General features: G+C 70.7%; 1 protein-coding gene and 1 long non-coding RNA gene across 5 annotated transcripts; one reads left to right on the top strand and one right to left on the bottom strand.

Moving 5' to 3' along the window:
• The first annotated feature begins 5,371 nt into the window (after nucleotides 1-5,371).
• On the top strand, nucleotides 5,372-24,327 carry SLC7A8 (solute carrier family 7 member 8). The gene is made up of 11 exons (XM_050918926.1): nucleotides 5,372-6,717; nucleotides 10,657-10,861; nucleotides 10,942-11,093; nucleotides 15,815-15,940; nucleotides 16,990-17,143; nucleotides 17,944-18,067; nucleotides 20,169-20,272; nucleotides 20,431-20,527; nucleotides 20,722-20,871; nucleotides 22,115-22,292; nucleotides 24,140-24,327. Exons 1-11 carry the CDS (start codon nucleotides 6,591-6,593, stop codon nucleotides 24,268-24,270), a joined length of 1,548 nt encoding a protein of 515 aa, XP_050774883.1. The 5' UTR covers nucleotides 5,372-6,590; the 3' UTR covers nucleotides 24,271-24,327.
• LOC127031918 (uncharacterized) lies at nucleotides 9,591-10,598 on the bottom strand. 4 transcript variants are annotated; one of them, XR_007768601.1, is made up of 4 exons: nucleotides 10,505-10,598; nucleotides 10,325-10,444; nucleotides 10,145-10,264; nucleotides 9,591-9,664 (listed from the first exon to the last, which is right to left on the bottom strand). It is a non-coding gene; the product is annotated as an uncharacterized LOC127031918 (long non-coding RNA). The 4 variants fall into 4 exon arrangements; XR_007768602.1 differs by having other exon boundaries at nucleotides 10,145-10,204; XR_007768604.1 differs by having other exon boundaries at nucleotides 10,325-10,384.
• Nucleotides 24,328-26,193: the final 1,866 nt, after the last annotated feature.

Below are 26,193 nucleotides of genomic sequence, written 5' to 3'. Positions count from 1 at the left end.
CTGGAGGAGGGAGGGGAGTAGGGAATTGGGGGGGTTGGGGAGGAGGGAGGGAGTGGGGGGTTGGGAAGGGCTGGAGGGGGGAGGGGAGCAGGGAATGAAGGGTTGGGGGAGGAGGGAGGGAGTGGGGGGTTGGGAAGGGCTGGAGGAGGGAGGGGAGCAGGGAATGAAGGGGTGGGGGAGGAGGGAGGGAGTGGGGGGTTGGGAAGGGCTGGAGGAGGAAGGGGAGCAGGGAATGAAGGGGTGGGGGAGGAGGGAGGGAGTGGGGGGTTGGGAAGGGCTGGAGGAGGGAGGGGAGTAGGGAATTGGGGGGGTTGGGGAGGAGGGAGGGAGTGGGGGGTTGGGGAGGGCTGGAGGGGGAGGGGAGTAGGGAATGAAGGGGTGGAGGAGGAGGGAGGGAGTGGGGGGTTGGGAAGAGCTGGAGGAGGGAGGGGAGTAGGGAATTGGGGGAGTTGGGGGAGGAGGGAGGGAGTGGGGGTTGGGAAGGGCTGGAGGGGGAGGGGAGTAGGGAATTGGGGGGTTGGGGGAGGAGGGAGGGAGTGGGGGGTTGGGAAGGGCTGGAGGAGGGAGGGGAGTAGGGAATTGGGGGGTTGGGGGAGGAGGGAGGGAGTGGGGGGTTGGGAAGGGCTGGAGGGGGAGGGGAGTAGGGAATTGGCGGAGTTGGGGGAGGAGGGAGGGAGTGGGGGGGTTGGGAAGGGCTGGAGGAGGGAGGGGAGTAGGGAATTGGGGGGGTTGGGGAGGAGGGAGGGAGTGGGGGGGTTGGGAAGGGCTGGAGGAGGGAGGGGAGTAGGGATTGGGGGGGTTGGGGAAGGAGGGAGGGGTTGGGGGGTTGGGGAGGGCTGGGGGGGGAGGGGAGTAGGGAAGGATTGGGGGGGTTAGGGAGGAGGGAGGGAGTGGGGGGTTGGGAAGGGCTGGAGGGGGGAGGGGAGTAGGGATTGGGGGGGTTGGGGGAGGAGGGAGGGAGTGGGGGGTTGGGAAGGGCTGGAGGAGGAAGGGGAGCAGGGAATGAAGGGGTGGGGGAGGAGGGAGGGAGTAGGGGGTTGGGAAGAGCTGGAGGAGGGAGGGGAGCAGGGAATGAAGGGGTGGGGGAGGAGGGAGGGAGTGGGGGGTTGGGAAGGGCTGGAGGGGGGAGGGGAGTAGGGAATTGGGGCGTTGGGGGAGGAGGGAGGGAGTGGGGGGTTGGGAAGAGCTGGAGGAGGGAGGGGAGTAGGGAAGGATTGGGGGGTTGGGGAGGGCTGGAGGGGGGAGGGGAGTAGGGATTTGGGGGGTTGGGGAGGAGGAAGGGGTGGGGGGTTGGGAAGGGCTGGAGGGGGGAGGGGAGTCGGGATTTGGGGGGTTAGGGAGGAGGGAGGGGTTGGGGGTTGGGGAGGGGGGTTGGGGAGGAGGGAGGGAGTGGGGGGTTGGGGAGGGCTGGAGGGGGAGGGGAGTAGGGATTGGGGGGGTTGGGGAGGAGGGAGGGGTTGGGGGTTGGGAAGGGCTGGAGGGGGAGGGGAGTAGGGAAGGATTGGGGGTGTTGGGGAGGAGGAAGGGGTGGGGGGTTGGGAAGGGCTGGAGGGGGGAGGGGCGTAGGGAAGGATTGGGGGGTTGGGGAGGGCTGGAGGGGGGAGGGGAGTAGGGATTGGGGGGGTTGGGGAGGAGGGAGGGGTTGGGGTTGGGAAGGGCTGGAGGGGGAGGGGAGTAGGGAAGGATTGGGGGTGTTGGGGAGGAGGAAGGGGTGGGGGGTTGGGAAGGGCTGGAGGGGGGAGGGGAGTAGGGAAGGATTGGGGGGTTGGGGAGGGCTGGAGGGGGAGGGGAGTAGGGATTTGGGGGGTTGGGGAGGAGGAAGGGGTTGGGGGTTGGGAAGGTCTGGAGGGGGGAGGGGAGTAGGGAAGGATTGGGGGGGTTGGGGAGGAGGGAGGGGTTGGGAAGGGCTGGAGGGGGGAGGGGAGTAGGGATTGGGGGGGTTGGGGAGGAGGAAGGGGTGGGGGGTTGGGAAGGGCTGGAGGGGGGAGGGGAGTAGGGAAGGATTGGGGGGTTGGGGAGGAGGGACGGGTTGGGGGTTGGGAAGGGCTGGAGGGGGGAGGGGAGTAGGGAAGGATTGGGGGGTTGGGGAGGAGGGAGGGGTTGGGGGTTGGGAAGGGCTGGAGGGGGGAGGGGAGTAGGGATTGGGGGGGTTGGGGAGGAGGGAGGGGTTGGGGGTTGGGGAGGAGGAAGGGGTGGGGGGGTTGGGAAGGGCTGGAGGGGGAGGGGAGTAGGGAAGGTTTGGGGGGTTGGGGAGTAGGGAAGGATTGGGAGGTTGGGAAGGGCTGGAGGGGGGAGGGGAGTAGGGAAGGATTGGGGGGGTTGGGGAGGAGGAAGGGGTGGGGGGTTGGGAAGGGCTGGAGGGGGGAGGGGAGTAGGGATTTGGGGGGTTGGGGAGGAGGAAGGGGTTGGGGGTTGGGAAGGGCTGGAGGGGGGTGGGGAGTAGGGACGGATTGGGGGGTTGGGGAGGAGGGAGGGGTTGGGGGTTGGGAAGGGCTGGAGGGGGGAGGGGAGTAGGGATTTGGGGGTTGGGGAGGGGGGTTGGGGAGGAGGGAGGGAGTGGGGGGTTGGGGAGGGCTGGAGGGGGAGGGGAGTAGGGATTGGGGGGGTTGGGGAGGAGGGAGGGGTTGGGGGTTGGGAAGGGCTGGAGAGGGGAGGGGAGTAGGGATTGGGGGGGTTGGGGAGGAGGGAGGGGTTGGGGGTTGGGAAGGGCTGGAGGGGGAGGGGAGTAGGGAAGGATTGGGGGTGTTGGGGAGGAGGAAGGGGTGGGGGGTTGGGAAGGGCTGGAGGGGGGAGGGGAGTAGGGAAGGATTGGGGGGTTGGGGAGGGCTGGAGGGGGGAGGGGAGTAGGGATTTGGGGGGTTGGGGAGGAGGAAGGGGTGGGGGGTTGGGGAGGGCTGGAGGGGGGAGGGGAGTAGGGAAGGATTGGGGGGTTGGGGAGGGCTGGAGGGGGGAGGGGAGTAGGGAAGGATTGGGGGGTTGGGGAGGGCTGGAGGGGGGAGGGGAGTAGGGAAGGATTGGGGGGTTGGGGATGGCTGGAGGGGGGAGGGGAGTAGGCAGGGATCGAGCGGGCGGCAGGGACCCACATGTCCCACTGGAGCTGCCCGGTGAGACTGGGCCATGGCTGGGCGCTGCCACCAGGGGGCAGGGGAGGCTCAGCCTTGACTCAGACTGTGCGGGGCTGTGTGTGTTTGGAAGGAGGGGGCAGCGAACAGCTTCTAGTCTCCCCCCCCCCCGCCCCGCCCCGCAAGAGGATCCCCTCCCGTTGGGTCTCTGGATCCCATACCTCCTGCTTGATTCCCTCCCCCCCTCTGGGTTTGGGGGGTGCCCTGGGATGGGGAGGGCCCCTAGGCCTAGGTGCCAGCAGCTCGGGAGGGGGGGGGAGACAGTGGCTCTCTCCCCCTCCCTTTTCTCAGTTCTGCTTTGGGGGAACCAGCCTGTGCCCCCCCTGACTGCACAGCTTGAGTGGGTGTGACCAGGTTGCAGGGTGACCCCCATCATCCAGCCACCCCTCGGATCCATCCATCCATCCACCCCTGGCCCCAGGCCATGCCTTTCTTCCCCCCACCCCCACTTCCCCAGCTCAGCACATTGCCCCCCTGACCCCACTGGTGGGGGGGGGAAGTCTGGGCCTGGCCCCATTATCAGCGTCTCCCAGGGCCAAGTGGGGGCAAAGGTTGGACTGGAAGGAGGGATGGCAGTGGGAGGGGGTTGGGCAGGCAGGAAGTGCCTCCTCCAGCCGTGGGGTGGATGGGATGGCTGGTTAGCGCGGAGGGGGGATGTTGCTCTGGAGGAGGGGGCAAATGGGCCCACATCCTGCCCCCCAGAGACAGGGGTGGAGGAAGGGAGAAGGGAGGAGAGGAAGGTACTGGGGAGGGAAGGATGCATGGATTGATGGAGGAGTGTGGGGGGGCAACTGGATGGTTGCGTTGATTCAATTACTCTGCGGAACTCCCTGCCACAGGATAATTATTCTCCCCCCTCACTGAGCTTGTGGGCCTCCCCCCACTAGATCTCAGTGCAGGCAGGTGCGGAGCAGGGCTGGCTGGGGGCTGACATGGGGTGCAAGGTTTCCTAGAGAGGGGCCAGCCCAGGCCTCCGGATTAGGGTGACCAGACAGCAAATGTGAAAAACCGGGTAATAGGCGCCTATATAAGACAAAGCCCAAAATATTGGGACTGTCTCTCTAAAATCGGGACATCTGGTCACCCTACTCCAGATCCAGGGAGGGGCTGAGCCCAACTGGCAGGGCTGGGGGAGCCGCACTTAGGCCTCTAGGGGGTTGTGCTCCTCCCTGGGGGGCAGCTGGGCTACATGGGGAGAGAGAAAGAGAGAGAAGGAAAGAGGGAGGTGGCAAAGGGAAAGAAAGAAAGAAAGAAAGAAAGAAAGAAAGAAAGAAAGAAAGAAAGGTAAGTAGGTAGGTGGAGGGTCAGAAAGAAAAAGAAACAAGATGAAGTGATTGAAAGAAAAGTTGAAGTGAAAGGACAGGAAAACAAAAGATGGAGTGACAGAGAAGAAAGGTGGCGTGGTAAAGAAAGGAAGAGAGATGGAATGTTAAACGGAGAAAGAAAAGAAAGACAAGTGGAGTGTTGGAAAGAAGGAAAGAACAAGAGACAAGGAGAGATGGAGGAGGAAAGAACGGGAGAAGGGGAGATGGAGGAGGAAAGAACGAGACGAGGAGAGATGGAGGAGGAAAGAACGGGAGACGAGAGATGGAAAGGAAGAAAGAATGGGAGAAGAGGGGAGATGGAGGAGGAAAGAACGAGAGACGAGGGGAGACGGAGGAGGAAAGAACGAGAGACGAGGGGAGATGGAGGAGGAAAGAACGGGAGAAGAGGGGAGATGGAGGAGGAAAGAACGGGAGAAGAGGGGAGATGGAGGAGGAAAGAACGGGAGAAGAGGAGAGACGGAGGAGGAAAGAACGAGAGACGAGGGGAGACGGAGGAGGAAAGAACGGGAGAAGAGGGGAGATGGAGGAAGAAAGAACGGGAGACGAGGAGAGATGGAGGAGGAAAGAACGGGAGAAGAGGGGAGATGGAGGAGGAAAGAACGGGAGAAGAGGAGAGATGGAAAGGAGGAAAGAACGGGAGACGAGGGGAGATGGAAAGGAGGAAAGAACGGGAGAAGAGGGGAGACGGAAGAGGAAAGAACGGGAGACGAGGGGAGATGGAGGAGGAAAGAACGGGAGAAGAGGGGAGACGGAGGAGGAAAGAACGGGAGAAGAGGGGAGACGGAGGAGGAAAGAACGGGAGAAGAGGGGAGATGCAAAGGAGGAAAGGAGGAGGCAGAAGTAGAGTGATGGAAAGGAAAAGTGAGAGTGAGGAGGACCTGAAAGAGGGATGTAGCCAGCAGAAGGGAAGTGGCTCTGGGCCGGCCCGGGGAGGAGTCTGGGTCCCCCGTGGGTCGGTCGCTGGGAGCCGGGGCTCCAGCCCCATGTGAGAGCGAGGGAGCGAGCCAGAGCCAGGGACCCCCGGGGAGCAGAAACCCCCTCGCAGGAGGAGAACTCCGCGCTGGAAGGAGGGAGCGAGAAATTCTCCGGGGGAGGAGTGCCGGGCAAGAGCTCCCTGTACAACCTCTGGGTGAGCGAGGGAGAGGTGCAGAGGGAGAACTGGGAACCGGAAAGGGGGAGCAAGAAAAGCCCTCGGGGAGGAGAGAAGTCCCAGCTGGAAGGAGAATATTCCTGGGCTAGCGAGCCCCGTGTAAACCGGAGCAGGGGAAGGAAGCAGGCGGCGAGAAGGAGGAAGCCGAGCGAGATCAAACCGGTCTCGGGTTTCCAGGCTGCGCTCTCTCCCCTCCTCCGCCGCAGATAGGACGGAAGAGGGGAACGAGTAAACAAGGAGGGACAAGTGCTGAGATTTCGCGAACAAGGGGCCGGAGCGGCCGGTTCCAGAGAGCTCGGACTGGACCGGTTCTGGAAGGAGCCTAGTACCAGGGGCCGTCAGAACCAGAGTGCCAGGGGCAGAACTGGACCAGTTCTAGGAGACACAAGCCCAGAACTGGTGTGAGAGGGAACTGGACCTGCATCTGGCACCAGAATGAGAGGCCCAAAACCAGCCTGGTTCTAAGGGTACCAGATACAGAGTGTGAACAGAACAACAGTCCCAGTCCAGAACCAACTGGGTTCTAGAAGATTCAGACCAAGACAAAACCAATCCAGTCCCAGGGAATCCAGAACCATCTGGGTTCTAAAGGATTTGAACCCAGAACTGGTCCAGCTCCAGGGACACCAGAACCAGCTGGGTTCTCGGAGATCTGAGTCCAGAAGAACAGACAGAACCACCCTGGTTCTAGGGAATTGAAGCCTAGAACCAAGAAGACAGAACCAGCTGGGTTCTAGGGAGCCAGAGCCCAGAACCAGAACAGGAGGGAGATACACAGAACCGCCCCGGTTCTAAAAGATCTGAGTCCAGAACCAGCAGGACAAGACCATTTTGGTTTTAGAAGATCTGAGTCCAGAACTAGCCCAGTTCCCAGGCATACGTGTCCAGTACAAGTAACTCCGAAGCGGCCCACTTCTAGGACCCAGCTGGCTCTGGATCCACTCCGGATCGGTGCCCAGTGTTCCCCAGCACCATCTGCTCTGGTCCCCTACCATGGAGGAGGGTGCGCGGCACCGGGGTGGTTCCAAGGAGGCCACAGATGGCTCAGAGCAGCCGGCAGAGGGTGGCGTGGGCCTCAAGAAGGAGATCGGGCTAGTGAGCGCCTGCGGCATCATCGTAGGTGAGTGGCAGGGGCTGCAGGGGAGGGTGGACCACCAACTCTGGTCAATAGGGCCACTGCCCCCGCCATCTCTGCCTCGTTCTCTCCTGTCTCTCCTTTCCCCCTCCCCCGCCCCAGCCTGACTGGCTCTATAAATAGCCTGGAGCTGCCTGTCACCTCGTGCTCCTGTTATTCTGATCCGATTAGTGCTCCCAGTGCTGCCAGCATCCCCCCTCCTGCACAGCTCCTCCTCACCCCACCCCAGAGCCAGCCGCATCTCAGCTCCGGGCGAGGGGTCCGCGTATAACCAGCCCGTGTCCCACCCCAGAGCCAGCCGCATCTCAGCTCCGGGCGAGGGGTCCGCGTATAACCAGCCCGTGTCCCACCCCAGAGCCAGCCGCATCTCAGCACTAGGCGAGGGCTCCCCTTGTAACCAGCCCATGTCCCACCCCAGAGCCAGCCACATCTCAGCTCCGGGCGAGGGGTCCCCGTGTAACCAGCCCGTGTCCCACCCAGAGCCAGCCACAACTCAGCGCCGGCAAGGGGTCCCTGTGTAACCAGCCCGTGTCCCACCCAGAGCCAGCCGCATCTCAGCGCTGGGTGACGGGTCCCCGTGTAACCAGCCTGTGTCCCACCCCAGAGCCAGTCGCATCTCAGTGCCGGGCGAAGGGTCCTCGTATAACCAGCCCGTGTCCCACCCCAGAGCCAGCCGCATCTCAGCGCTGGGTGACGAGTCCCCGTGTAACCAGCCTGTGTCCCACCCCAGAGCCGGGCGCCACAGCCTGCAGTAGCAGGGGACAGGGTTGACGCTGTTTTCTGCTTGGATGGATCGGAGCCCTGGAGCGTGAATTCCTGGCGGCTCCATTAATCCTGCTCCAGATGGCACAGCTCAGCAGGTGCCTGGAGACGTCAGCGCATGGGAACGGGAGGTGGGGGGCTTTGAGACAGGCCCAGCCCCCTACTCACCCCCTGCACTGCCCCTCACTCCCGACCCGCAGCCCCTGCTACCCCAGCCCTGCCCCCACAGCTGTACCAGTGCCCCTCACTCCCAACCCGCAGCCCCTGCTACCCCAGCCCTGCCCCCACAGCCCTGCCGGTGCCCCTCACTCCCGACCCGCAGCCCCTGCCAGCCCAGCCCTGCCAGTGCCCCTCACTCCCGACCCACAGCCCCTGCCAGCCCAGCCCTGCCGGTGCCCCTCACTCCCGACCTGCAGCCCCTGCTACCCCAGCCCTGCCCCCTAGCCCTGCCGGTGCCCCTCACTCCCGACCTGCAGCCCCCGATGCCCCTCACTCCCAACCCACAGCACCTGCCCCCACACCCTGCCAGTGCCCCTCACTCCCGACCCGCAGCCCCTGTTACCCCAGACCTGCCCCCAGAGCCCTTCCGGTGCCCCTCACTCCCGACCCGCAGCCCCTGTTACCCCAGCCCTGCCCCCACAGCCCTGCCGGTGCCCCTCACTCCCGACCCGCAGCCCCTGCCAGCCCAGCCCTGCCAGTGCCCCTCACTCCCGACCCACAGCCCCTGCCAGCCCAGCCCTGCCGGTGCCCCTCACTCCCGACCTGCAGCCCCTGCTACCCCAGCCCTGCCCCCTAGCCCTGCCGGTGCCCCTCACTCCCGACCTGCAGCCCCCGATGCTCCTCACTCCCAACCCACAGCACCTGCCCCCACACCCTGCCAGTGCCCCTCACTCCCGACCCGCAGCCCGTTACCCCAGCCCTGCCCCCACAGCCCTGCCGGTGCCCCTTACTCCCGACCTGCAGCCCCCGATGCCCTTCATTCCCGACCCACAGCACCTGCCCCCACACCCTGCCAGTGCCCGTCACTCCCGACCCGCAGCCCCTGTTACCCCAGACCTGCCCCCACATCCTGCCAGTGCCCCTCACTCCCGACCCACAGCCCCTGCTACCCTAGCCCTATCCCCCCCGCCCTGCTGGTGCCCCTCACTCCCGACCCGCAGCCCCTGCTTGCCCAGCCCTGCCCCCACAGCCCTGCCAGTGCCCCTCACTCCCGACCTGCAGCCCCTGCTACCCCAGCCCTATTCCCCCCCCGTCCTGCTGGTGCCCCTCACTCCTGACCCGCAGCCCCTGCCCCCCCAGCCCTGCTCCCCAGCCCTGCCAGTGCCCCTTCCCCCCACCAGGTCAGAGTCCCTCCTCATGGCCTAGTTTATGGAGGAAATCTAACCTGATAAGATTACAGTTGAGGACTCTGCCCGACTCCTTCCCTTCCCGCATCCCTCCCTCCCTCCCCCCCAGCCAAGATCCCAGCCCCCCCAGGGCCCCTTCCCCTGCGGCTCCCCCTAGTGGGGGTCCCCCCCACTTCTCTGCCAGCCAAGAGCTGGGGCTGCAGGTCAGGAGTGAGGGGCACCCTCTTTGTGATGCTGCTTGAGTTGCCATGGCAATCGTTAATGAAGGGCTGGTTGTTAATGAGGGGGCTAGTTCTGAGTCTAGAGGGCCCCGCACCAGGCCCTGGGCCCTCTGCCCCCCTCTCCCCTTTCCTCCACTGCCATCCCCCAGCAAAACCCCATGTCCCATTGCCCCGAGCCTTGCAGCCCTCCCCCTCTCTTTGTAATGCCGTACCCCACCCCGGAAGCCATGCTGCTCCACCACCCCTGCACTTTGGCTGCCACCCACAGCCGCAGCAGTGTCATTTGCTAATGGAGCCCATGGAGCCAGGAAAGGGGGGGCTGGCTGGTGAGAGAGACGGGGACATGTATGGAGAGGGATGGAGGCACAGCTAGTGGAGGGGATTTAAAATGTTATCATTAGACTCCAGAGATAACACTCCCCTGAGATGCAAGGGGTAGGTCACCCCTCTCCGAGAGACTGGCCCAGGCAGGTTAGTTCACACCTCTCCGGGCATCTGGCCCAGGCTCTCGGCAGACTCAGGCAGCGGCAGGGCAGGTCACCCCTCTCCGGGCGTCTGGCCCAGGCTCTCGGCAGACTCAGGCAGCGGCAGGGTAGTTCACACCTCTCCGTGTGTCTGGCCCAGGCTCTTGGCAGACTCAGACAGTGGCAGGGCAGGTCACCCCTCTCTGGGCGTCTGGCCTAGGCTCTCGGCAGACTCAGGCAGCGGCAGGGCAGGTCACCCCTCTCTGGGCATCTGGTCTAGGCTCTCAGCAGACTCAGGCAGTGGCAGGGTAGTTCACACCTCTCCGGTCGTCTGGCCCAGGCTCTCGGCAGACTCAGGCAGCGGCAGGGCAGGTCACCCCTCTCCGGGCGTCTGGCCCAGGTTCTCGGCAGACTCAGGCAGTGGCAGGGTAGTTCACACCTCTCCGGACGTCTGGCCCAGGCTCTCGGCAGACTCAGGCAGCGGTGAGGCAGGTCACCCCTCTCCGGGCGTCTGGCCCAGGCTCTCGGCAGACTCAGGCAGCGGCGGGGCAGGTCACCCCTCTCTGGGCATCTGGCCCAGGCTCTTGGCAGAGTCAGGCAGTGGCAGGGTAGTTCACACCTCTCCGGGCGTCTGGCCCAGGCTCTCGGCAGACTCAGGCAGCGGCAGGGCAGGTCACCACTCTCCGGGCATCCGGCCCAGGCTCTCGGCAGACTCAGGCAGCGGCAGGGCAGGTCACCCCTCTCCGGGCGTCTGGCCCAGGCTCTCAGCAGACTCAGGCAGTGGCAGGGTAGTTCACACCTCTCCGGGCGTCTGGCCCAGGCTCTCGGCAGACTCAGGCAGCGGCAGGGCAGGTCACCACTCTCCGGGCATCCGGCCCAGGCTCTCGGCAGACTCAGGCAGCGGCAGGGCAGGTCACCCCTCTCCGGGCGTCTGGCCCAGGCTCTCAGCAGACTCAGGCAGTGGCAGGGTAGTTCACACCTCTCCGGGCGTCTGGCCCAGGCTCTCGGCAGACTCAGGCAGTGGCAGGGTAGTTCACACCTCTCCGGGCGTCTGGCCCAGGCTCTCGGCAGACTCAGGCAGTGGCGGGGCAGCCCTGTCTCTAACCTCCATCCCCGTCTCTCCCTCCCCAGGTAACATCATTGGGTCGGGGATCTTCGTGTCACCGAAGGGCGTGCTGGAGAACGCGGGCTCCGTGGGGCTGGCCCTGCTGGTGTGGATCATCACGGGGCTGATCACGGCCGTGGGGGCGCTGTGCTACGCAGAGCTGGGCGTCACCATCCCCAAGTCCGGCGGCGACTACTCCTACGTCAAGGACATCTTCGGGGGGCTGGCTGGGTAAGGAGGAGGGGCCCCCAGGCGGCCAGCTGGGGGGCAGCGGGGGCCAGACCCCCTCTCATGCCCTGCTTGCCCCTCAGGTTCCTGCGGCTGTGGATCGCAGTGCTGGTGATCTACCCCACCAACCAGGCTGTCATCGCCCTCACATTCGCCAACTACGTGCTGCACCCCCTCTTCCCCACCTGCCTGGCTCCCGAGGGGGGACTCCGCCTGCTGGCTGGGGGGTGTCTGTGTAAGTAGCCCTGCCATTCCAGCTGGCAGCCTGGGGGGAGCACGGGGGGCGGGGGGCCCTGGGTCCACGTAGCCCAGTCGCTGAGTCAGGAAAGTGTCTGCGGGCGCCTGTCTGGCAACATTTGTGTCCCTGTGTCCTGCCGCTCCCTGGGTGGGGCCAAGCCAGCAGAGTTGTAGGGGGCAGGGCTGGGCTGGCAGGGGCTGCAGGTCGGGAGTGAGGGGCACCGGCAGGGCGGGGGGGCAGGGCTGGGCTGGCAGGGGCTGCGGGTCGGGAGTGAGGGGCACCGGCAGGGCAGGGGGGGCAGGGCTGGGCTGGCAGGGGCTGCGGGTCGGGAGTGAGGGGCACCAGAAGCACTGGGGGGGCAGGGCAGGGCAGGGCTAGCAGGAGCCCAACGGGGTGTTATCCGAGGCATGGTTTTCTGTCTGGGTGTTAGGATATGGGGGTGTGTGGGGATGATGGAGTACGGGGGGCACGTGGCGCGCAGGGGGTACCGAGCGGGGTTGGGGGGGTGTTGAGGTACGGGGGCGCGTGGCGGGCAGGGGGTACCGAGCGCGGGTGGGAGGAGTTGGGGTGTGGACGGTGTTGGGGTGCGGGAGCGTGTGGCGGGCAGGGGATACCAAGCGGGGGTGTGGGGGTGTTGGGGTATGGGGGCGCATGGCTGGCAGGGGGTACCGAGCAGGGGTGTGGGCAGTGTTGGGGTGCGGGGGTGCGTGGCGGGCAGGGGGTACTGAGCGGGTTTATGGGGGAGCGTGGCTGGCAGGGGGTACCGACCGGGGGTGTGGGCGGTGTTGGGGTGCGGGGACACATGGAGGGCAGGGGGTACCGAGCGGAGGTCTGGGAAGTGTGGGGTGCGGGGGCGCGTGGCGGCCAGGGGGTACTGAGCGGGGGTCTGGGGGGTGTTGGAGTGCGGGGGCGCGTGGCGGGCAGGGGGTACCAAGCGGGGGTCTGGGGGGTGTTGGGGTGCGGGGGCACATGGCGGGCAGGGGGTACTGAGCAGGGGTCTGGGAGGTGTTGGGGTGCAGGGGCGCGTGGCGGGCAGGGGGTACTGAGCAGGGGTACGGGTGCGCGTGGCGGGCAGGGGGTACCGAGCGGGGGTGTGGGCGGTGTTGGGGTGCGGGGGCGCGTGGCGGCCAGGGGGTACTGAGTGGGGGTCTGGGGGGTGTTGGGGCGCGTGGCGGCCAGGGGGTACTGAGTGGGGGTCTGGGGCGTGTTGGGGCGCGTGGCAGCCAGGGGGTACTGAGTGGGGGTCTGGGGGGTGTTGGGGCGCGTGGCAGCCAGGGGGTACCGAGCGGGGGTGTGGCCGGTGTTGGGGTACGGGGGCGCGTGGCGGGCAGGGGGTACTGAGCAGGGGTACGGGGGCGCGTGGCAGGCAGGGGTACCGAGTGGGGTTGTGGGCGGTGCTGGGGTGCGGGGGCGCGTGGCGGCCAGGGGGTACCGAGCGGGGGTGTGGGCGGTGTTGGGGTGCGGGGGCGCGTGGCGGCCAGGGGGTACCAAGTGGGGGTCTGGAGGGTGTTGGGGCACGTGGCAGCCAGGGGGTACCGAGCGGGGGTGTGGCCGGTGTTGGGGTACAGGGGTGCGTGGAGGGCAGGGGGTACCGAGCGGGGATCTGGGGGGTGTTGGGGTGCGGGGGCGCGTGGCGGCCAGGGGGTACCGAGCGGGGATCTGGGGGGTGTTGGGGTGCGGGGGCGCGTGGCGGGCAGGGGGTACTGAGCAGGGGTACGGGGGCGCGTGGCAGGCAGGGGGTACCGACCGAGGGTGTGGGCGGTGTTGGGGTGCGGGGGCACATGGAGGGCAGGGGGTACCGAGCGGGGGTGTGGGCGGTGTTGGGGTGCGGGGGCACATGGAGGGCAGGGGGTACCGAGCGGGGGTGTGGGCGGTGTTGGGGTGCGGGGGCACATGGAGGGCAGGGGGTACCGAGCGGGAGTGTGGGGGGTGTTGGGGTGCAGGGGCACGTGGCAGGCAGGGGGTACCCAGTGGGGGTGTGGGCGGTGTTGGGGTGCGGGGGCACATGGAGGGCAGGGGGTACCGAGCGGGGATCTGGGGGGTGTTGGGGTGCAGGGGCGCGTGGCAGGCAGGGGTACCGAGCGGGGGTGTGGGCGGTGTTGGGGTACGGGGGCGCGTGGTGGGCAGGGGGTGCCGAGGGGGGGTGTGGGCGGTGTTGGGGTGCGGGGGCACATGGAGGGCAGGGGGTACCGAGCGGGGGTGTGGGTGGTGTTGGGGTGCGGGGGCACATGGAGGGCAGGGGGTACCGAGCGGGGGTCTGGGGGGTGTTGGGGTACGGGGGCGCGTGGCAGGCAGGGGGTACCGAGCGGGGGTGTGGGCGGTGTTGGGGTGCGGGGGCACATGGAGGGCAGGGGGTACCGAGCGGGGATCTGGGGGGTGTTGGGGTGCAGGGGCGCGTGCAGGCAGGGGTACCGAGTGGGGGTGTGGGCGGTGTTGGGGTGCGGGGGCACATGGAGGGCAGGGGGTACCGAGCGGGGGTGTAGGCGGTGTTGGGGTGCGGGGGCTCATGGAGGGCAGGGGGTACCGAGCGGGGATCTGGGGGGTGTTGGGGTGCAGGGGCGCGTGGCAGGCAGGGGTACCGAGCGGGGGTGTGGGTGGTGTTGGGGTGCGGGGGCACATGGAGGGCAGGGGGTACCGAGCGGGGATCTGGGGGGTGTTGGGGTGCAGGGGCGCGTGGCAGGCAGGGGTACCGAGCGGGGGTGTGGGCGGTGTTGGGGTGCGGGGGCTCATGGAGGGCAGGGGGTACCGAGCGGGGGTGTGGGCGGTGTTGGGGTGCGGGGGCTCATGGAGGGCAGGGGGTACCGAGCGGGGATCTGGGGGGTGTTGGGGTGCAGGGGCGCGTGGCAGGCAGGGGGTACCGAGCGGGGGTGTGGGCGGTGTTGGGGTGCGGGGGCACATGGAGGGCAGGGGGTACCGAGCGGGGGTGTGGGCGGTGTTGGGGTGCGGGGGCTCATGGAGGGCAGGGGGTACCGAGCGGGGATCTGGGGGGTGTTGGGGTGCAGGGGGCGCGTGGCAGGCAGGGGTACCGAGCGGGGGTGTGGGCGGTGTTGGGGTGCGGGGGCACATGGAGGGCAGGGGGTACCGAGCGGGGGTGTGGGCGGTGTTGGGGTGCGGGGGCACATGGAGGGCAGGGGGTACCGAGCGGGGGTGTGGGCGGTGTTGGAGTGCGGGGGCACATGGAGGGCAGGGGGTACCGAGCGGGGGTGTGGGCGGTGTTGGGGTGCGGGGGCACATGGAGGGCAGGGGGTACCGAGCGGGGATCTGGGGGGTGTTGGGGTGCAGGGGCGCGTGGCAGGCAGGGGTACCGAGCGGGGGTGTGGGCGGTGTTGGGGTGCGGGGGCACATGGAGGGCAGGGGGTACCGAGCGGGGGTGTGGGCGGTGTTGGGGTGCGGGGGCACATGGCGGGCAGGGGGTACCGAGCGGGAGTCTGGGGGGTGTTGGGGTGCAGGGGCAGGTGGCAGGCAGAGGGTACCGAGCGGGGGTGTGGGCGGTGTTGGGGTGCAGGGGCGTGTGGCAGGCAGGGGTACCGAGCGGGGGTGTGGGCGGTGTTGGGGTGCAGGGGCGCGTGGCAGGCAGGGGTACCGAGCGGGGGTGTGGGCGGTGTTGGGGTGCAGGGGCGCGTGGCAGGCAGGGGTACTGACCGGGGGTGTGGGCGGTGTTGGGGTGCGGGGGCACATGGAGGGCAGGGGGTACCGAGCGGGGGTGTGGGCGGTGTTGGGGTGCGGGGGCTCATGGAGGGCAGGGGGTACCGAGCGGGGATCTGTGGGGTGTTGGGGTGCAGGGGCGCGTGGCAGGCAGGGGTACCGAGCGGGGGTGTGGGCGGTGTTGGGGTGCAGGGGCGCGTGGCAGGCAGGGGTACCGAGCGGGGGTGTGGGCGGTGTTGGGGTGCGGGGGCTCATGGAGGGCAGGGGGTACCGAGCGGGGATCTGGGCGGTGTTGGGGTGCAGGGGCGCGTGGCAGGCAGGGGTACCGAGCGGGGGTGTGGGCGGTGTTGGGGTGCGGGGGCACATGGCGGGCAGGGGGTACCGAGCGGGGATCTGGGGGGTGTTGGGGTGCAGGGGTGCGTGGCAGGCAGGGGGTACCGAGCGGGGGTGTGGGCGGTGTTGGGGTGCGGGGGCACATGGAGGGCAGGGGGTACCGAGCGGGGGTGTGGGCGGTGTTGGGGTGCGGGGGCACATGGAGGGCAGGGGGTACCGAGCGGGGATCTGGGGGGTGTTGGGGTGCAGGGGCACGTGGCAGGCAGGGGGTACCGAGCGGGGGTGTGGGCGGTGTTGGGGTACGGGGGCGCGTGGCGGGCAGGGGGTACTGAGCAGGGGTGGCTCTGGCGGGGGCTGGGTGGGGGGTTGTTTACACCCTGCAGAAAGAGGGGGAACCTCCCCCCCAGCTCTGCCTGTCCCGGTGTCAGGTTCCAGGTGGGGGGATGGGCTGTTTGGTGCAGTCGGGGCCTGGGACCAGCCCCTCCCCCCTTGTTTTCCTGGACTCCTCACACCCCCCCCCCTTGCCGCAGCCTGGCCATGGGACCCAGGCGTACGGGGCCCTTTACTCCGTGGGGCTGGCTAGATCCCCACAGCGAGCAGCTCTGGGCGCGGGGCCGAGCCTCCGTCGCCACAACATCCCCGGGCCGGGCAGGTTATCTCCTCGGCGGGGCCAGGGCGGCCTTGGGGGGGTGGGCAGAGCCCTGCCCCACCCCCGCCCTGAGCCCTCCCTCTGCCCCCAGTGCTGCTGACGTGGGTGAACTGTGCCAGCGTGCGCTGGGCGACGCGCGTGCAGGACGTCTTCACGGCCGGGAAGCTGCTGGCCCTGGCGCTCATCATCATCATGGGCATCGTGCAGATCTGCAAGGGTGAGACAGGGGTACCAGGACCCCCGGGCTGGCTGGGCGCAGGGCAGGGCACCAGGGGGCATTGGCACAGCCGGGCCACCTTGGTGCAGGGCAGGGCACTGGGGCAGCTGGGCTGTCTGGGCGCAGGGCAGGGCATCGGGGGAATTGGCACAGCCGGGTCAGCTGGGCGCAGGACAGGACACCAGAGGGGCATTGGGACAGCCAGGGCTTGGCATAGGGTGGGCACCGGGGGGGCACTGGCACAGCCAGGCCAGCTGGGCACAGGGTGGGCACCAGGGTGGCATTGGCACAGCTGCGTTGGTTTTTCGCAGGGTGGGGACCAGGGGTGTATTGGCACCGCCAGACTGGCTGGGTGCAGGGTGGCACTGGGGGGGGCACTGGGACAGTCAGGCCGGCTGGGTGCAGGGTGGGCACTGGGGTGGCACTGGGGCAGCCAGGCCGGCTGGGTGCAGGGTGGGCACTGGGGTGGCACTGTCACAGCCAGGCCGGTGGGGCGCAGAGGGGGCACCGGGAGGGCACAGGGACAGCCAGGCCGGCTGGGTGCAGGATGGGCACCGGGGGGGCACCGGGACAGCCAGGCCAGCTGGTGGCAGGGTGGGCACTGGGGGGGCACTGGGACAGCCAGGCCGGCTGGGTGCAAGGTGGGCACTGGGGGGGCACTGGGACAGCCAGGCCGGCTGGGTGCAGGGTGGGCACTGGGGGGGCACTGTTACAGCCAGGCCGGCGGGGCGCGGGGGGGCACCGGGGGTGTATTGGCACAGCTGGGCCGGCGGGGCGCTGGGTGGGCACCGGGGGGGCACTGGACAGCCAGGCCGGCGGGGCGCTGGGTGGGCACCGGGGAGGCACTGGACAGCCAGGCCGGCGGGGCCCGGGGGGGCACTGGGGGTGTATTGGCACAGCCAGACCAGTGGGGCACGGGGGGGCACCGGGGGGGCACTGGACAGCCAGGCCGGCGGGGCCCGGGGGAGCACCGGGGAGCACTGTCACAGCCAGGCCAGCGAGGGGGCACTGGGGGCAGGGGTACCCATGCGGGTGCCGCCCGTGCACAGGGCACTACTACTGGCTGGAGCCGCGGCACGCCTTCGAGGCCTTCGCGCCGGTGGACGTGGGCACGGTGGCGCTGGCGTTCCTGCAGGGCTCCTTCGCCTACGGCGGCTGGAACTTCCTCAACTACGTCACCGAGGAGCTGCTCGACCCCTACAGGTCAGCATGGGACCCCGGCGTCCGGGCCCCCTCCCCCGCTGTCAGCGCGCGGCCGGGGAACCCCGGCGTCCGGGCCCCCTCCCCCGCTGTCAGCACCCGGCCGCGGAACCCCGGCGTCCGGGCCCCCTCCCCCGCTGTCAGGGCCCGGCCGCGGAACCCCAGCGTCCGAGTCTCCCACCCCCGCTGTCAGCACCCGGCCGGGGAACCCCGGCGTCCGGGCCCCCTCCCCCGCTGTCAGCGCCCGGCTGCGGAACCCTGGTGTCCGAGTCTCCCACCCCCGCTGTCAGCGCCCGGCCAGGGAACCCCGGCGTCCGAGCCCCCCGCCGCTGCTGTCAGCGCCCGGCCGGGGAACCCCGGTGTCCGGGGCCTCCGCCCCCGCTGTCAGCGCCTGGCCGCAGAACCCCGGCGTCCGAGCCCCCCACCCCTGCTGTCAGCGTCCAGCCGCAGAAACCCGGCGTCCGAGCCCCCCACCCCCGCTGTCAGCGCCCGGCCGGGGAACCCCGGCGTCCGGGCCCCCCGCCCCCGCTGTCAGCGCCCGGCCGCGGAACCCTGGCGTCCGAGCCCCCCACCCCCGCTGTCAGCGCCCGGCCAGGGAACCCTGGCGTCCGAGCCCCACACCCCTGCTGTCAGCGCCTGGCTGGCGAATCCTGATGTCTGGGCACTGCCAACATCAGTCCCTCCCTTCCCTGGGGTCACAGTGCCCCCTAATACCGAACCCCGGTGTCCGAGGGACGGCACCTGCCTTGGGGGGACCCCGGCGTCCGGGGGGTTGCGCGTACTCACACTCCCCCCCTCCCCAGGAACCTGCCACGGGCCATTTTCATCTCCATCCCCCTGGTGACCTTCGTCTACGTCTTCGCCAACGTGGCCTACGTCACCGCCATGTCGCCCCAGGAGCTGCTGGCCTCCAACGCCGTGGCCGTGGTGAGCCCCGCCCCCAGCCAGAGCCCCGCCCACAGCCCTGAGCCCCGCCCTGGCCCTGAGCCCCGCCCCCAGCCAGAGCCCTGCCCTCGACCAGAGCCCCGCCCACAGCCCTGAGCCCCGCCCCGGCCCTGAGCCCCGCCCCCAGCCAGAGCCCCGCCCCATCCAGAGCCCCGCCCACAGCCCTGAGCCCTGCCCCCGGCCAGAGCCCCACCCTGAGACCCCCAACCCCGCCAACAGAGCCTACGTCACCGCCATGTCGCCCCAGGAGCTGCTGGCCTCCAACGCCGTGGCCGTGGTGAGCCCCGCCCCCAGCCAGAGCCCCGCCCACAGCCCTGAGCCCCGCCCCGGCCCTGAGCCCCGCCCCCAGCCAGAGCCCTGCCCTCGACCAGAGCCCCGCCCACAGCCCTGAGCCCCGCCCCGGCCCTGAGCCCCGCCCCCAGCCAGAGCCCCGCCCCATCCAGAGCCCCGCCCACAGCCCTGAGCCCTGCCCCCGGCCAGAGCCCCACCCTGAGACCCCCAACCCCGCCAACAGAGCCTACGTCACCGCCATGTCACCCCAGGAGCTGCTGGCCTCCAACGCCGTGGCTGTGGTGAGCCCCGCCCACAGCCCTGAGCCCCGCCCCGGCCCTGAGCCCCGCCCTCAGCCAGAGCCCTGCCCTCGGCCAGAGCCCCGCCCACAGCCCTGAGCCCCGCCCACAGCCCCCCACCCTGAGACCCCCAACCCCGCCAGCAGAGCCTATGTCACCGCCATGTCACCCCAGGAGCTGCTGGCCTCCAACGCCGTGGCCGTGGTGAGCCCCGCCCCCGGCCATAGCCCCGCTCACACCCCTGAGCCCTGCCCCCGGCCAGAGCCCCGCCCCCAGCCCTGAGCCCCGCCCCCGGCCAGAGCCCCGCCAACAGAGCGTACATCACCGCCATGTCTCCCCAGGAGCTGCTGGCCTCCAACACCGTGGCCGTGGTGAGCCCCGCCCCCGGCCATAGCCCCGCCCCCAGCCCCGCCCTCCCAGTCCCCCAACCCCGCCAACAGAGCCTACGTCACCGCCATGTCGCCCCAGGAGCTGCTGGCCTCCAACGCCGTGGCCGTGGTGAGCCCCGCCCCCAGCCAGAGCCCCGCCCCTTCCAGAGCCCCGCCCACAGCCCTGAGCCCTGCCCCCGGCCAGAGCCCCACCCTGAGACCCCCAACCCCGCCAACAGAGCCTACGTCACCGCCATGTCGCCCCAGGAGCTGCTGGCCTCCAACGCCGTGGCCGTGGTGAGCTCCGCCCCTGGCCATAGCCCCGCCCACAGCCCTGAGCCCCGCCAACAGCCCTGAGCCCCGCCGACCGCCCTGAGCCCCGCCCCCAGCCAGAGCCCCGCCGACCGCCCTGAGCCCCGCCCCCGGCCAGAGCCGCGCCGACCGCCCTGAGCCCCATCCCTGGCCAGAGCCCTGCCCCCGGCCAGAGCCCCGCCCACAGCCCTGAGCCCCGCCCCCGGCCAGAGCCCCGCCCACAGCCCTGAGCCCCGGCCCCGGCCAGAGCCCCGCCCACAGCCCTGAGCCCCGGCCCCGGCCAGAGCCCCGCCCCCGGCCAGAGCCCCGCCCACAGCCCTGAGCCCCGCCCACAGCCCTGAGCCCCGCCCACAGCCCTGAGCCCCATCCCTGGCCAGAGCCCTGCCCCCGGCCAGAGCCCCGCCCACAGCCCTGAGCCCCGCCCCCGGCCAGAGCCCCGCCCACAGCCCTGAGCCCCATCCCTGGCCAGAGCCCTGCCCCCGGCCAGAGCCCCGCCCACAGCCCTGAGCCCCGGCCCCGGCCAGAGCCCCGCCCACAGCCCTGAGCCCCATCCCTGGCCAGAGCCCTGCCCCCGGCCAGAGCCCCGCCCACAGCCCTGAGCCCCGCCCACAGCCTTGAGCCCCGCACACAGTCCTGAGCCCCATCCCTGGCCTGAGCCCCTCCTCTTGGTCCTGCCCCTGCCCCTGTCCTCTGCCTTGCCACCCCCCTCGGCCCTGAACACTGCCCACAGCCCTGAGCCCCTCCCTTGATCCTGCCCCCTGCCCTGAGCCCCGCCCCTTTGCCCTGCCCCTGCCCTGAGCTCTCCCCCTGACTCCTCCCCTCTTTCTTCCCCAGACGTTTGGGGAGAAGCTGCTGGGTGTCATGGCCTGGATCATGCCCATCTCCGTGGCCCTGTCCACCTTTGGGGGTGTCAACGGCTCCCTCTTCACCTCCTCCCGGTGAGTGACCCCACCCCCCAGGCCCTGCTCCGGAGGGGGAGGGGATGGAGTCTCCTCCCCCATCTCAGATCCCCAATCCCCGTAGCCTGCCGTTCACTCTGAACCCTACTGATGGCACTGAGAGCGCCCCCCTGCTTACGTCTCCCCTCCCCCCACAGGCTGTTCTTTGCAGGAGCCCGTGAGGGCCACCTCCCCAGCCTGCTGGCCATGATCCACATGCAGCACTGCACCCCCATCCCCGCCCTGCTCTTCACCGTGAGTCACTGGGGCAGGGGGTGGAGCTTGGGAAATGGGGGAGGAGACTGTGGCTCAGGGGCGTGGCTTGCGGAGTGGGCACCAGGTCTCTAGTCCCAAGGACGGGGCTTGCAGCATGGTGGGTGGGTGGGGGGGGGCCTCTGGGATGGGGCGCGGTCCGGTATGGCCCCGCCCCATAGCCCCCCTCCCTACAGTGCTTGTCCACACTGCTGATGCTGGTGACGAGCGACATTTACACCCTAATCAACTACGTGGGGTTCATCAACTACCTGTTCTATGGGGTGACCGTGGCTGGGCAGATCGTCCTACGCTGGCGCCAGCCCCACATGGCCCGGCCCATCAAGGTGAGTCCACCCCCTGCCCCCGTTTCCCCGCCCCCTGCCCGACATGGCCCAGCCCATCAAGGTGAGCCCGCCCCCTGTCCCCGTGCCCCGCCCCCAGCCCCACATGGCCCAGCCCAACAAGGTGAGCCCACCCCCTGCCCCCGTTTCCCCGCCCCCTGCCCGACATGGCCAAGCCCATCAAGGTGAGCCTGCCCCCTGTCCTTGTGCCCCGCCCCAGCCCCACATGGCCCAGCCCATCAAGGTGAGCCCACCACCTGCCCTCGTTTCCCCGCCCCCTGCCCGACATGGCCCAGCCCATAAAGGTGAGCCCACCCCCTGCCCCCGTTTCCCCGCCCCCTGCCCGACATGGCCCAGCCCATAAAGGTGAGCCCACCCCCTGCCCCCGTTTCCCCGCCCCCTGCCCGACATGGCCAAGCCCATAAAGGTGAGCCTGCCCCCTGTCCTTGTGCCCCGCCCCAGCCCCACATGGCCCAGCCCATCAAGGTGAGCCCACCCCCTGCCCCCGTTTCGCCGCCCCCTGCCCGACATGGCCCAGCCCACCAAGGTGAGCCCGCCCCCTGTCCGTGTGCCCCGCCTCAGCCCCACATGGCCCAGCCCATCAAGGTGAGCCCACCCCCTGTCCCTGTGCCCCGCCCCAGCCCCACATGGCCCAGCCCATGAAGGGTGAGCCCGCCCCCTGTCCCTGTGCCCCGCCCCAGCCCCACATGGCCCAGCCCATCAAGGTGAGCCCGCCCCCTGTCCCTGTGCCCCGCCCCAGCCCCACATGGCCCAGCCCATCAAGGTGAGCCCGCCCCTTGCCCAGGTTTCCCCACCCCCTGCCCGACATGGCCCAGCCCATCAAGATGAGCCCGCCCCCTGTCCCTGTGCCCCGCCACAGCCCCACATGGCCCGGCCCATCAAGGTGAGCCCGCTCCCTGTCCCTGTGCCCCGCCCCCAGCCCCACATTGCCTGGCCCATCAAGGTGAGCCCACCCCCTGTCCCTGTGCCCCGCCCCAGCCCCACATGGCCCGGCCCATCAAGATGAGCCTGCTCCCTGCCCCCGTGCCCCACCCCCAGCCCCACATGGCCCGGCCCATCAAGGTGAGCCCGCCCCCTGCCCCACATGGCCTGCCCCCTGCCCTTCCTTGCATGGCCTGCCCCATCAGGGTGAGCCCTGCCCCGTGTGCCCACCTCGTGTGCCCCACCCCCAAGCTGAGCCCTGCCCTGCATCTCCGGCCCCCGGCTGAGCCCCCTGTCCCCCCAGGTCAGCCTGGTCTTCCCCGTCCTCTACCTGCTGTTCTGGGCCTTCCTGCTGCTCTTCAGCCTGTGGTCGGAGCCGGTGGTGTGCGGCGTGGGGCTGGCCATCATGCTGAGCGGGGTGCCCATCTACGGGCTGGGCGTGGCCTGGCGCCACAAGCCGCCCGCCGTCTACGCCGGCCTGGGTGAGTCAGGGGGCGGGCGGCCAGCTGGGTGAGGGCGGGGGGGCGGCCGGGGGGGGAACGGGGGCAGCTGGCTGGGCGAAGGCGGGGGGGCGGCCGGGGGGGGAACGGGAGCAGCCAGCTGGGCGAGGTGGGGGTGGCCGGGCGAGCGGCCAGGCGGGGGAAGGGGTTGCCCAGCTGGGCGAGGGCAGGGGGGCAGCCAGGTGGACGGGGGGGAAGGGGAGCAGCCGGGTGGGGGGGGCAAAGGGCACAGGGGAGAGGGGGGGCTGAGGGCACAGCCAGATGGCGGGGAAGGGGCACAGATGGGTGGGGGGGCAGAGGGCACAGCCGGGCGTGGGGGGGAAGAGGGCACAGCCGAGCGGGAGCAGAGGGCACAGCCAGGCGTGGGGGGCAGAGGGCACAGCCGGGCGTGGGGGGCAGAGGGCACAGCCGGGCAAGGGGGCAGAGGGCACAGCCGGGCGTGGGGGGCAGAGGGCACAGCCGGGCGTGGGGGGCAGAGGGCACAGCCGGATGGGGGCAGAGGGCACAGCCGGGCGTGGGGGGCAGAGGGCACAGCCGGGTGGGAGCAGAGGGCACAGCCAGGCGTGGGGGGCAGAGGGCACAGCCGGGCGGGAGCAGAGGGCACAGCCAGGTGTGGGGGGCAGAGGGCACAGCCGGGTGGGAGCAGAGGGCACAGCCGGGCATGGGGGCAGAGGGCACAGCCGGATGGGGGCAGAGGGCACAGCCGGGCATGGGGGGCAGAGGGCACAGCCGGGTGGGAGCAGAGGGCACAGCCAGGCATGGGGGGCAGAGGGCACAGCCGGGCGTGGGGGGCAGAGGGCACAGCCGGGTGGGAGCAGAGGGCACAGCCGGGCGTGGGGGGCAGAGGGCACAGCCAGGCGGGAGCAGAGTGCACAGCCGGGCGTGGGGAGCAGAGGGCACAGCCGGGCGGGGGGGAAGGGGCACAGCGGGGCGGGGGGGCAGAGGGCACAGCCGGGCGTGGGGGGAAGGGGCACAGCCGAGCGGGAGCAGAGGGCACAGCCGAGCGGGAGCAGAGGGCACAGCCGGGCGTGGGGGGCAGAGGGCACAGCCGGGCGTGGGGGGCAGAGGGCACAGCCAGGCGGGAGCAGAGGGCACAGCCGGGCTGGGGGGAAGAGGGCACAGCTGGGCAAGGGGGCATAGGGCACAGCCGGGCGTGGGGGGCAGAGGGCACAGCCGGGCAAGGGGGCAGAGGGCACAGCCGGGCGTGGGGGGCAGAGAGCACAGCCGGATGGGGGCAGAGGGCACAGCCGGGCGTGGGGGCAGAGGGCACAGCCGGATGGGGGCAGAGGGCACAGCCGGGCGTGGGGGGCAGAGGGCACAGCCGGGTGGGAGCAGAGGGCACAGCCAGGCGTGGGGGGCAGAGGGCACAGTCGGATGGGGGCAGAGGGCACAGCCGGGCGTGGGGGGCAGAGGGCACAGCCGGGCGTGGGGGGCAGAGGGCACAGCCGGATGGGGGCAGAGGGCACAGCCAGGCGTGGGGGGCAGAGGGCACAGCCGGATGGGGGCAGAGGGCACAGCCGGGCGTGGGGGGCAGAGGGCACAGCCGGGTGGGAGCAGAGGGCACAGCCGGGCGTGGGGGGCAGAGGGCACAGCCGGGCGTGGGGGGAGGGGGCGCAGCCAGGAGGGGGGGAGGGGGCGCAGCCGGGCGTGGGGGGCAGAGGGCACAGCCGGGTGGGAGCAGAGGGCACAGCCGGGCATGGGGGGCAGAGGGCACAGCCGGGCGTGGGGGGAGGGGGCGCAGCCAGCAGGGGGGAAGGGGCGCAGCTGGGCAGGGGTTGGAGGGTGGGCCCGGGCCCCCCCCAGCTCTCTAACCGCCTGTCCCCCCCCAGCGGCGGTGACGCAGGTGGCCCAGAAGCTGTGTGGGGTCGTGTACCCCGAGATGGAGCCCCCCGACCCCGAGCGCACAGAACAGCTGGAGCCCATGTGCAACACCAGGGCCCCCGCCAAGCCCCACGACTGAGCCCCCGCCCTGCCAGGGACTGCGCCCCACGGTGCCCATGGCGCCCGCCCAGGCCCTGCTCCCCACGGCCCCCGCCCTGCCAGGGACTGCGCCCCACGGTGCCCATGGCGCCCGCCCAGGCCCTGCTCCCCACGGCCCCTGCCCCGCTCCCCACGGCCCCCAATCCCACTCCCCACAGCCCCCGCCCTGCCAGGGACTGCACCCCACGGTGCCCATGGCGCCCGCCCAGGCCCTGCTCCCCACGGCCCCCGCCCTGCCAGGGACTGCGCCCCACGGTGCCCATGGCGCCCGCCCAGGCCCTGCTCCCCACGGCCCCCGCCCCGCTGCCCCCGCCCTGCCATGGACTGCGCCCCACGGTGCCCATGGCGCCCGCCCAGGCCCTGCTCCCCACGGCCCCCAATCCCACTCCCCACAGCCCCCGCCCTGCCATGGACTGCGCCCCACGGTGCCCATGGCGCCCGCCCAGGCCCTGCTCCCCACGGCCCCCGCCCCGCTCCCCACGGCACCCGCCCTGCCATGGACTGCGCCCCACGACCCCCAATCCCACTCCCCACGGCCCCCGCCCCGCTCCCCCCGCCCTGCTCCCCACGACCCCCGCCCTGCCAGGGACTGCGCCCCACGGTGCCCATGGCGCCCGCCCAGGCCCTGCTCCCCACGGCCCCCGCCCCGCTGACCCCGCCCTGCCATGGACTGCGCCCCACGGTGCCCATGGCGCCCGCCCAGGCCCTGCTCCCCACGGCCCCCGCCCCGCTGCCCCCGCCCCACGGCCCCCGCCCCGCTCCCCACGGCCCCCAATCCCACTCCCCACAGCCCCCACCCTGCTCCCCACGGCCCCCACCCCGTCCCCCCGCCCTGCCATGGACTGCGCCCCACGGTGCCCATGGCGCCCGCCCAGGCCCTGCTCCCCACGGCCCCCGCCCCGCTCCCCACGGCCCCCAATCCCACTCCCCACAGCCCCCGCCCTGCCATGGACTGCGCCCCACGGTGCCCATGGCGCCCGCCCAGGCCCTGCTCCCCACAGCCCCCGCCCCGCTGACCCCGCCCTGCCATGGACTGCGCCCCACGGTGCCCATGGCGCCCGCCCAGGCCCTGCTCCTCACGGCCCCCGCCCCGCTCCCCCCGCCCTGCCATGGACTGCGCCCCACGGTGCCCATGGCGCCCGCCCAGGCCCTGCTCCCCACGGCCCCCACCCCGCTCCCCCCCGCCCTGCTCCCCACGGCCCCCGCCCCGCTCCCCCCGCCCTGCTCCCCACGGCCCCCAATCCCACTCCCCACGGCCCCCACCCTGCTCCTCACGGCCCCCGCCCCGCTCCCCCCGCCCTGCTCCCCACGGCCCCCACCCCCACCTCACTCCCCCAATCCCACTCCCCACGGCCCCCGCCCTGCTCCCCCCGCCCTGCTCCCCACGGCCCCCAATCCCACTCCCCACGGCCCCCACCCTGCTCCTCACGGCCCCCGCCCTGCTCCCCACGGCCCCCACCCCCACCTCACTCCCCCAATCCCACTCCCCACAGCCCCCACCCTGCTCCCCACGGCCCTCACCCCTGCCTCTCTTCCCCAGCCCTGCTCCCCATGGCCCCCTACAGCCCCCACCCCGCACCCCCCAACCCATTCCCCACAGCGCCCCCTGCTGGCAGAGGTGGGAGCTCTGATGCCTTAACCCCATTCTCTGGCCCCCAACATTTGGGCCCCGACTTTGTGGCCATTTCCACCATTTCTCTCTGGTTTTCAATGTAATAAATACAGTGACCTCAACTCCGCGGCACCTGGCTGGGGGGCTGGGGACAATGAGGGCTGAGACCCGCTAATGCCCCTTCCTGGAACCCCCCTAACGCCCCTGCTGGGACCCCCCCCAGTGTCCCCTGCTGGGACCCCCCCAACACCTCTTCCTGGGACCCCCCCCATGCCCCCTGCTGGGACCCCC

Source organism: Gopherus flavomarginatus, chromosome 11 (assembly GCF_025201925.1).
Source record: "Gopherus flavomarginatus isolate rGopFla2 chromosome 11, rGopFla2.mat.asm, whole genome shotgun sequence".
Classification (NCBI taxonomy): domain Eukaryota; kingdom Metazoa; phylum Chordata; order Testudines; family Testudinidae; genus Gopherus; species Gopherus flavomarginatus.
This window is presented reverse-complemented; position numbering and strand designations above follow the sequence as displayed.